Raw genomic sequence first — 11217 nt, 5'->3', positions numbered from 1 at the left:
CAAAGTAAAATCAATGCCATTTGTGTCTGAAAGTGTCTTCACAGGGAATCTGTAGCTTGTTTCATGTTTAATTGTATGCTGTAATTCATTGTGCCTGACGCCAGTTCTCAATAATTGGTGAATTCACCTGACGTGACCGCAAGAATATGGATTTATGCTTTGGTCTACTCAATCAGAAGGCTATTTTGAATCTGAATTCCAAAATGTGAAGACAAAGATGTTAATTTTCAGGAAAAAAAACAGTTGAACACATATTTCTGCTCAAATATCCCCATTGAACTGTGTCTGTTTGCATACTTTCCAGGTATTTACCATATGGACCTGTTGGTCTTTTTGAATTGTCTGTCTTCACTTGGTGTCCACATTGAGCCAACCTTTGAAGTAACTTGCAAGGGTATGTTTATCTCTGCACTGTGGTAGCCCCTGAGGCCTGGAAGCACCTCGCCAAGTGGACTCTACACAGCTCCCCTTCCAGTCACAGCCGCAGCCTGGCTAGCGGACTAATTCTGCGCACGAGGAGGTCATCTCGAGACATTCGTCCAAAAGCTCAGCCGTGCAACTGGGATGTTGCAAGTAAGGCTCCAACTAAGCAAAAGCGTGCCAGCTGGAGGCCTGGGCAAGCATTTAACCAAAGTGGCCTTTGGGAGTGCTGACCTCAAGAACAGTGCTTCTCAGATGGGGGTACGGGTACCCCTGGGGGCACTTGAAGGAACTCCAGGGGGTACTTGAGCTTTGCAAATAAATGAATAAATTAAATGTTTCAGGACAATATAAGTTCAGAAAACAAATGTTACGCTCAGTAGGTTATTCAATTTCATGATTTTCTTTTTGAGAACAGCAAATATTTATTTAAGTTTTTTTCCACTTTCATTTTATGTCGATTATTATTGTGTTGTTACCTATTATTTTTTTTTATTACTTTGCACTCATTAACCTTACTCTGCCTCGGCCAAGTAGGATTTTGCTCGATACTTATGCCTCGCGCATATCATAAACTTTTTTCACGCCTTGCCTTAACAAGTGATATTTGAGACCAGTTATACCTCTTCAAAAACTTACGCTGACTCAGCATTTCTTTATCAAATTCATACAACAGAAAACCACCATAAAGACTGCTGCTCCTTTCGTGTTGTTTTAGCAGCAGTACTTGAAATATATTTTACTCTGAGAGAGATGTGCTCGACCAGAAGCGTGTGGAAAAACAAAGTGATTATGCTGTGGTTTTTCTTAGGGTTGGGACAAGAAAGTGTTGACTTCCTGACTTCCCGATAGTGAAACAAAAGTTATGACATGAGGCTTTCCTCTTGGATACTCTGTTTCTTCTTCTTTCCTCCAAATCAGAATCATTTATTGGCACAAAGAAGCCGTGGAAATGATGGCAAAGTGTCAGTGCTCCAGGGATGACTGTATTAATCATAAAACAACCCAAGTGAAAAAAAAAAAAAAAAAAAAAAAACACGCCAAAGTGTCACAGAAAACTTACGAGTCGATTGTTTATGATGTTCCTGGCCATAGAAGCTATCAGAATGTCTGGTGATTTTGGTGTATGGTGTTTAATAGACCCTAGCAAAGGCAACAAGTCGCCAAAAGGTCAAATATCTGTCATAAAAAGATGACAAGTATCAAAAATCCCAAAGAGACACAACAAGGCAATTGGAGCTTTTAAGGTCTTTGGATACCCAACATAGGATCCACCAAAGACTTATTGTCTTGCATGGCCATCCCAAGGATACGCGCACAAAGATCACAAGCGTGTTTTTGACATCTTCCTGACCAAAGATGTCAAACACTACAATATCTGAAGTGTTATCCAGTAAGGCAAAACAGCATTTGTACGGTGCTGTCCAAAACGTGCCAGGCTGACAAAATTCCCTACTACGTCAAGCCAGAAGTCTTCATGTGCGTGGGGAAAGCCGGCAACTCCTGAGTCATGACTCCGGGAATTGTGACATGAAATGGAATATAGCCACTCAAGAAAAGAATTGACTTTAGACCAAGGAAGCAACTGTAAATAAAAACAGGCTTATATTTATTATTAGCGTGCTCCCCAGATGGCAAGAAGTACTTTCCAAAGCAAGACTTTTTTGATGACATCACTATTTTAGAACATTGTGGAAACGGCACAATTTATCTGGTAGGCCTTCATCATTGTCATTCTGCATACATTTGAATCAAATTGTCAGTACTGTAAATGTGTGTCATACATATCAAATCGTCTTCAGTGGGAGAGATTTATAACGATATATTTCATTATGGTTTTGTGATGTGACTGCCTGTGACTGGTTCTTCCTTGATGTATGTTTGCTTTGTTGTTATGCCATAAAGGTTTGACGCCTGACAGTATTTAAAGTCCCAAGTTCACAACGTCAGTCAGAACGGCAGGTCTATGGAAGTTCTCCAAAATTGTCCTTGTGTACTCTCCATTGTTTCTTGGTGGCTCCCCCTCCAACTGTACAACTTCCATGCCGATGGAACGATTTGAATTGATCTGACTTGATGCGTTTTCATCTTGTCCTGGTGTCAAATGAGTTTTGTTTTCATTTTTTACATCATTAATGTAAATACAATAATTTATTTGACATAAAATTAAAGTTGTTTTTTTTTTAATGGCGGTGTGTTGATGTTGTAGCCATGTAATATGTTGGCCAATAATTTGGGAAAAAGGAATTGTGAGCACAAGTTAAGCTAATCTGTACGGTAACACCACTCTGAGGAATAAACATGAAAATAAAAGCTTGCTAAAGCTATTGTACTATTTGGTGCGTTTATTTTGAAGTTGACCTACTGTACATAGCACATTGGTGGCGTGGTACATGATGTTTTGGGTATGCTAGTGCGCATCAAATCGATGTAAACTTTGCAATATAAAGTTTTTAAAATCCTCACATATTTTTCAAGCGGTTTTACACTAGTTGGCACAATCCTCCTAAACTTGTGGCTTACACGACCGATTGACATGACCACTACTCCAGACGGCGAACGCGCAATGTCAACTGAACACGAGAATGCATATATTTTTTTTCACCCACAAAACATTCGGGACATTCGGCGGGTGCTTGATTGATTCCCTGTTTAGCGATTCTTCGTGTTTACATGAGACATAAAGTCCTAAATTTACCAAACAAACAGCAATGTGAAACTGCTTGAGCCTTCTGTACACACAATCTTGAGCAAATATCCAAGCGCAACCTGCAGTGTGCATAATGTTATCGCATGATGAACTTTTTCAGCCAAGCCGATGTGGAGAACGCAGGCACATCTATCCTCAGCTTGCATGAATTAATTTTGGGGTGTGTTATAAAAAAGGAAAAAGAAAACAAAACACTGGGTCAGTAGAAATTGGTGCAGTCAGTAACGCTGACTTGATTTGAATCCACAGCCTCTTTGCCTGCATTAAAATTCTGACGCATCACTGTTGTGTTCCTAACCCATGGAAGTGTTTTCCATGAGCAGTAGAGACTGTTGCGTAGACGTCACTTAACACGCTTCTATTTGCACCGTTGCCTTGACCTAGCCATTAATTTGAGGCTGATGGAAATGTTTTCTTATGACCACTGTGCAAAAATTTCTCCACTCATTAAATGCATGATGGTGAAATTGTGGCTGTGCGTTGCTCGGCGACCCCCGAAAGAGCGGGCGACGGCCAAACAAGCTTGGAAATGAACACACGCTGCTGAGGGGCAATCATCCAATGCGGCGATGAGTGAGACGTTCTGACTGGCCTGCAGAAGGAACAACCTTTCACATGAGCCATTAGAGGCAACGTGAATAAAATATTGCTCAAATGCGGTGTCGTTTTCCACGCCATCAACAACAGGATTTGATTTGGTAAGGTTACGTACCCTGGAGAGGATCCACCATGACAAGATTCGAACCCCGAACTTTGGAACTGTGAGTATAACTTACTAAGCTTACTGAACCCATACAGCTAAATTTGTATTCTATGGGAAAGAACATGCAAAAACGCCTGAACCCTCCAAATGATTCCATTGAGGAGATGGGACCGCGTTGGCTTGTTGACATTGAGGCCTCTTGGTTCAAGTGTCTCCAGGGTGGCTAGGGGGGATGGGGCTGCATATGGAACATGACTTTGCGTAGCATGGGAATATTTGGGCCTGGTCTGGGAAAGGAAGCAGGCTGTCCGGGGCTGTTGCGCAATTCAATTAGCTCCGAGTTGCAGTGATAAGACCAGAAGCGCACAGGGGCTGCGAATGACCGCCTGGCCATCTGTTGCTGGTCCCGAATCAAGCAAAACAGCTAAACAAATGGTATGTATATTTTCCATTTTCCTACGCTTTATATGAGTATTTTTTTTTCCAATGACTTGTGTGATTCCACTCCAAGATATATGTAATCACTATTCCTCATATGACTCAATTAATTCACGGAATAAATAACGAGTCACCCGCGTTTCACATCTTGACTGAGGGAGTCTTGGCCACTTAAAAAGGTAATGTAATGACACTGTTGAACATTGAACAAAGATGACCGATGATTCGGCTACTCCTGACCCATGACCTCACTTTTACTAGTCAGTGTGCAACATTAAATGTGAGCCAAGGCTAGTGCACTAACTATATCTTTATTTCGAGGAATATGGTGTCAACCAGCATTGCCACGGAATGGGTTGTTAGAGCTGCAGCTAGGCAATATTTTTAGATTATCACTTTGATCAATGGAACAAAATATCTTTCACATTGAATTTTATTGAAAAATCGTATTTATTTTCCCAGATTGCTGTTTATCAACTAATTACTGTTGTTTATTTGGAATCTATCGTAATTCTTCTGAACAATGAGGTGCATGAGACTGTTGATTTTGGCGTATCGACTGGAACTACTGTGGCTCTTGCCACTGGGGAAGGTGCATCAGTTCTTAATCGAAACAACACATGCACATTTTTTACATATGGTTTCAATGTCTGCTTCTCACTCGATATGTTCATTATTACAAGGGAATATTCAGGAAGCAGGTGCTCATCATTTCAGGGTCTTGTTTTTCCACATCCCTGCATATGTTGTTTCTTTAGTTTGTTTATACTGCTGATTTTGATCTCAGACATGTTTATGAATCGGCTTCACAGGTGATCCTCCTTAAAGGAAAACTACTTAAGAAGGTTTTCCAACATAGTTAAGCGAGTCACAATTTTTATGCCTTCTTTGCCGGGAAAATCTTTATGCAGACGAGAAGCACAGAGGAGTCTAATGCAGATTGAGAAGAAAATTTTACTGTAAAAAAATACATATATAGAGAGAGAGAGGGGGCAAGAGTGGCATATAATGAATAATAATACAAAGAAGAATAATTTGGTCTGTCTCTGGATATATTTGTTGTTTTCAGTCCAAAATAGGAAATTGTATATATATACGAATGTGTGTAAAGGTTGGTATCTGATTGCTATACAGAACTAGCATTCATTAATAAAAGATCGAGTCCTAAGTATTAACACATTATTAAATCAAGAGTGGACTTCACTGTCACACTTCTGAGTCTACCTGAAAAAAATGACCAATAACGATGATGATGATGATGACGACGGATTGGTAGGTTAGCGTTCGACGAATGATGGACTGGTGACTCTTATTTAGTGTCCCATAAACTTTTTTTTTCGTTTTTCTTTTCCTTTTTTTCTACCGACGGTCTGTAATTAAAAGATGGAAGCTTAGTCAAATGACAGTGACGGAGCGACATGCTGACGGCAGGCAAGACTGGATGTGCTTAAAAATAACGGCAACAACGGATGCGTAGCCTGGCAGCCGGCAAAAACTGAAAGACACGACTGGCAAATTTGACAGTTATATCTGTGAGCTCATGCACTCATAAATATATCAATTATATTTTTGTCCCACCAGAGGATGTTGACTTCCTGCATCCTGGTGCTTGTCTTCTTTTGGACAGGTGAGGCAATGTGAACTACAAATACACACGTCACTTTTGAGCAGTCCAGTCACCATGAGACCATACCAGGCACTTTCAACATTTTCGTATTCTTACGTGATTATTTTTCCCCAAGTGTGTTGTGCAGTCACTCGCATGTGTGTTTAAATTCTCCAGGGTTATCTGGGACAATTATCCATCCATGTGACAAGCACATGTTTGATAGCAACATGCACATCTGCCGGTCAGCTTTTAACAAGAGCATGGAGAAAAGTGGCTACCATCAAGGATGCACATGGCCGGCAGTTAAACGGTAAAATGGATACTCTTTGAAATTCTAAATGATTTTATGGATCTTATGTGGGCATCTCCGCAAGTGACTGGAATAGTCAGTCTAGTTGGAGGACCAAGTTGGGTAAAGGTTAGCCCGTCAACCCTGTCAACCATCCATTACATTATTTTCTCATCAACAATGTTAAAGTTCCAATCGGAGCCACAGTACATTAAATAATGAATAACAGTAATTACATGAATGTTCTTTGAAAAAGATCTAGATATTTAGATGTTTTTAATGTGTGGGTTGAATAAATTATGTTAAAAAAAATAATTCTACTTACAATGTTTCTGGACAGCTATATGATATATGATACACATACCTCTCCCACCCTCCCTGCCCAGACTTTTTTATATAGATCTTTTTAGCTCCTTATGTAATTATGTTTTACAGATGACATAATTTGGGGCTAAGGCTAAAACTGTATGTTAGGGTGGAGTGTCCGTCATCAAAAGGAACCCATCTTGTTGATCAGACTTCCAGCAGTGAGGCTCAGTTTCCTCTTGTGGATGTTGACCTCACTAAATATCATGTCGTGGCAACCTCTCGTGAGATTTACGGCATACAAGTGAGCTCACGCATGTGTCTCCACCCAAAGCAATGGACAAATCCAAATTCTTGGCTTCAAAAGGACCGCTTCCACCGAGCTCCCATGTTTTGGCGGTCAAACTTGTGTCATAATAAAGAAAAAAAACAACAACAACATTTGCACCCCAATATATATATATATACATATATATATATATATATATATATATATATATATATATATATATATATATATATATATATAATATATATATATATATATATATATATATATATATATATATACTTAGTACCTGCTGTTTGTGTATTGCAATTGTGTCAAGACGTTGGCGAAATGTGTGTGCAGCATCTACAATGATCTGAAGCTGTGTGTGGACCACTGGGCTTCAGCATCTTTGTGTCGGAGTCGGGGCTCTCTTGTTGATGACCTCTTCAGTGAAGTTCATCAGAAGTACTTTTCCTCCTGTGGACAGGTGCGGGACCCACCACTCAGCATAGTGGTCATGCTAATTGCTCCACTTGTCATTGCCGCACTCTTTTTGCCACTCCTGTGTGCCAAACTGGCTACATGGAATACGGCCTGATCATTTGGAGTTTCCCAAGATGTCAATTTGAAAACACTGTTCAATTCTTACAGTTTTCGAGTATACCTTTTTTTGTGTTCAGGTTCTCATGGGGCAATAGAAGGGAGAAGAAGGGAGAACAGCTTTTCTTTCTTTATTGGTACACTACCAAGGCGGAGCAAACATTTTCAAGTGGTGAACTTGTTCGAACGTACTTACAAGTACATTTGAAAGTACTAGCCAAAATGTTAAAACATTGCTTAAAACAAAGCATTTTATCCTTTATGATGCCCCAGGATATTGACGAATAAAAAAAACTCTAAACTTTCTAGTGGATCTAATAATAACAGCACAGTTTTTAAACTTATTGTTTTAATAATAATTAGTTTAGGCTTGAAAAACACTTATTATAAGTAAGAATCCTTGCAGCTGCCAAAGTCGGGTAACATTTGCCGGTGACAAAGTTGTTCAAATGTACTTGTAAGTACGTTTGTAGGGCAAATGCTACAAAGATAGCACTTTTCCCCATAAGAGCACAGGGTATTGACTTGTGCATGCGTGTACCCAATAGCATTATAGAAAATATAATATAAATCATAATAATAAAAGTACAACGTTTACTGTTTTAGTTTGTACATATCTTGAATGGTCATATGGGCTAAATACATCACTTATTTTTTTTTAACCACTACTGATGTCATTTTACTACAAAATGGAGCAAAAATGATTACATTGACTACATTGTCCCTTGCAAACCGTTGACCTCCAAATTTGTGCCGGAGCATCTGCCGTTGTACGCATTGCGTGGAAAAGGACATCCTGTTCAACGGATGGAAATGAATAGTTGAAAAGAAGATGACAAGATGCTGCCCTGACCTCCTCGGAACAACGTGGTTTCATTTGCACATGAATGGCGTGCCACCCACGTTGTTATTGGCCAACATATAGCGTCTTACGAAAAGGATTTGTTGACATTGCAGACGCATAAATCAACTGTCGAGAGCCTCTCTTGTTTTGCCCAACTGAGATGGCATCAAACATAAAGAAAATTGACACTTGTAACACAATCGTTCATTTGTGTTGTTTTCCCCCCAAAGCTGGGATGACATATGTGGAATAGAATTTGGTTGTTCTTTTGTGTTGGCCCATGTCAGAATTGTAGATCAAGCAGCCATGCGTGACGCTTTTGACATTTCTTCCAGCGTACAGGCAGTATTTATTTCTGGCCCGCATGCGTCTTTTTTAAATCAATGTCAAACGTTGCTTCACTGCTGGGTGTGTCATTCTGTACATCGGTGCAATAGCTATACTTTGAAATTTGTTAGAACTTTTTATAGTCTCTGTAATGAGAAGCCAAGCTCGATAATCGACCCAGGCCTCGAGACCATCCAGGACTTAAAGGATGCCTATAAATTTTTGCTTTTCAGAAAACATCCAGTTTGACTCGCAGATTTTGTGTGTGTGTGTGTGTGTGTGTGTATGTATTTTGTCCAAATATTTTTATTGTGAAGTCTGACCTCTTAACATGTCTGATTTATGGTGCGACATTGACTGTGGGTTGAATAAAAGAAAACGTTGACAATGATTAACCTTCTTGCAGTGACTAAAGCAGAAAGACAACTATTTGAGTTGTATGCCTTCTAAGGATGGGTGAACACCAATACCAAGTAAAGTTATTGGGCCGATACCTGGCCTTATTTCAAGATATCTGTACTGAACTTCTTGTCTGGCCCTCTCGTGGAGCAGCTTTATGATCACAACTACAAATGACAAACTGGAAGAATTGTAAAATTCTATTATATGACTTTTTCAGGAAAAATCTTTATTGGAATAGAGATATCTTTCTTTAAAATGATTGAAAAAATTACATTTTGTTGCCATGTTTTTTATGTTATTTTTTACCCTGATTGATGTGTCCTGAACTGTGGTTTTAGGGAACTAACTGGAACACAAAAGCACACAGTTCCACTACACGACCGTGAATCGATTTTAAGATGGCAATATTTACGTACAAGAATAGAGTGACTTTCCTGTTACCAACTCTAAAACCAGTTGGGTCAAAAACATCTACTGAAAATGAAGCTTCATAAAGCATTTGTGATTTTTTATTTCTTTCTGTCACAAGTCCTTTTTGAAACTTCATTTATATATCACTAAAAACAAAATTAAAAACGTGACAAAAGGGAGCAAAACAACCGTTTTCTGGGAGGGGAAACAATTTCTTTTTGACTCAACTGTTTAACAATTATGCTCTAGTGTGTTAAATTCTTGCAACAATTAATCAAAAAATGCAATTTTGAAATTCATCACGTGTTTGTTTACCTCTATTTTTTCATAATGTAACAGAATGCAGGGTACTCTGAAATAAAGTGGTTTAGAAAATAACACAAATAGGGTCAAAAGGGGACCAGCTGCTATTTAGGTCAATTTGTACAAAAAATGGGGGCAAATTGTAGCGGTTGGTCCCGTTTTGACCCACAGTGAGGTTATTTTTCAGCCAACTGTTTTTAGAGTGTGGGCTCTGTCTACCGCAGATTTTCATCCACCGCTGATGGGTGTGGAAAGTAAATCCCGCAGTGAACAGACTGCTTATCGAAAGGTACGGCTGAGCTATTGAAACTGAAAGATTAAAACTTCATCACATTGGTCCATATGGACTCGGCGACTCGCAATAAAGAGACGATGCAGCCGTTGTTCTGCGTCCACGAGAAATTCTTTGAATCAAGTCTGTTGCAGAAAATAAAAAGTTGGGAATGGGAGCGGTCCAAAAAGACCAATGTCAAGTATTTCTCTCATCTTGCGGACAGACAAAGCCAAACTTGCACAACAATATACAAACACAACGACCTCATTGCCCTCGTGTTGTTTTTATTGCGCGACGAAACATTTGAACTCGCTGTGGAGATTAAACAAACACTCAATGGTCCTTCAAAAGAACAGAAACATCAAGTCCAATCGTTGGACAAATAGTTAAGGTATTCATATGATGGACAACGTGAGTCCGCACACACTAAAAACACTTTTTAAGTCTCTGGTGAGCATTAAATAGAAGTATTAGGTATTAGCGATGCCATGCAGTTTATGCTATTTATATATATATATATATATATATATATATATATATATATATATATATATATATATATATATATATATATATATAGTGATACCTCTATAAATGTCATTTAAAACATCAGTTTAAAAACATCAAGTAAGAATGTCACAGGACTGTGGTGCTTTTTTTCTGGTATCAGTGAAGCTAGTACAATGCATTTTACTGCTCTTCAATAAAAAGTACTTTTTTCATTGCAAACAGTGCAAATGAATGCAACTTGGAATACCTTATTGCTAAATTGTTTTATAGTGATTCAGTGTTGTAACGGCGTACTCCATCAAGTTTCATAAGTATGTACATTATTTTTAGTGACACAATTTTTCGCACGGTAGGATGATACAGTTGAAGTAAAAGAAAGGATGGTACACAATCTATTTGATGGTGTCGCTGAAAAAATAGAGAAAGCACCGAAGTTTAACAAGTTTTTGCACATATTGCACAACACTGTTTTCTTTTTCATTAAAAAAGGGGAAAAAACACTGTTTTATAGCTTATATGACTATACTTTGTTTCAAGTATCCCCAGCGTATGTTCATGTGAAGATAATTACTGAATTTTTTTTCATGAAAAAACAACAGCAAAAACCGACTTCTATCTAGGTATCTGTTGGACTAGAAGACAGCTCTATATTTGCTCAAATAAAAGAAGCCAGTGTGGGTGGTCCGCACTAATGGAGGCGACAAAATGTGCCCAACAAAGTCCGTTGACAAGGCCGACTTTTTGAGGGTTAAAAGAAACAAAACGCAACTATGTCTCTTTTCAACCTGCATCTTTCAACA

General features: G+C 38.8%; 1 protein-coding gene across 2 annotated transcripts; it reads left to right on the top strand.

The window, feature by feature from the left end:
• The first annotated feature begins 4175 nt into the window (after window positions 1-4175).
• On the top strand, window positions 4176-10016 carry LOC148423673 (receptor activity-modifying protein 1). 2 transcript variants are annotated; one of them, XM_088415543.1, is made up of 5 exons: window positions 4176-4268; window positions 5853-5898; window positions 6055-6190; window positions 7107-7233; window positions 9858-10016. In XM_088415543.1, the coding sequence occupies exons 1-5, from the start codon at window positions 4212-4214 to the stop codon at window positions 9873-9875; spliced, it is 384 nt and encodes a 127-aa protein (XP_088271669.1). In that variant the 5' UTR covers window positions 4176-4211; the 3' UTR covers window positions 9876-10016. The 2 variants fall into 2 exon arrangements, with proteins under 2 accessions (XP_088271669.1, XP_088271668.1); XM_088415542.1 differs by lacking the exon at window positions 9858-10016 and having other exon boundaries at window positions 7107-8874.
• Window positions 10017-11217: the final 1201 nt, after the last annotated feature.

This window comes from Hippichthys cyanospilos, chromosome 5 (genome assembly GCF_059441005.1).
Source record: "Hippichthys cyanospilos isolate Australia breed blue-spotted pipefish chromosome 5, RoL_Hcya_1.0, whole genome shotgun sequence".
Classification (NCBI taxonomy): Eukaryota; Metazoa; Chordata; class Actinopteri; order Syngnathiformes; family Syngnathidae; genus Hippichthys; species Hippichthys cyanospilos.
The sequence above is the reverse complement of the archived record's forward strand: the minus strand, read 5'-3'. Positions and strand labels throughout refer to the sequence as shown.

Excerpts from the sequence above, each read along its gene's own strand:
- LOC148423673 (XM_088415542.1), top strand. The coding sequence starts at position 4,212 with ATGACCGCCTGGCCATCTGTTGCTGGTCCCGAATCAAGCAAAACAGCT. Across the intron at positions 4,269-5,852 it reads GCAAAACAGCTAAACAAATG|AGGATGTTGACTTCCTGCAT; the intron begins GTATGTATATTT and ends TTGTCCCACCAG. Across the intron at positions 6,191-7,106 it reads ACATGGCCGGCAGTTAAACG|CATCTACAATGATCTGAAGC; the intron begins GTAAAATGGATA and ends ATGTGTGTGCAG.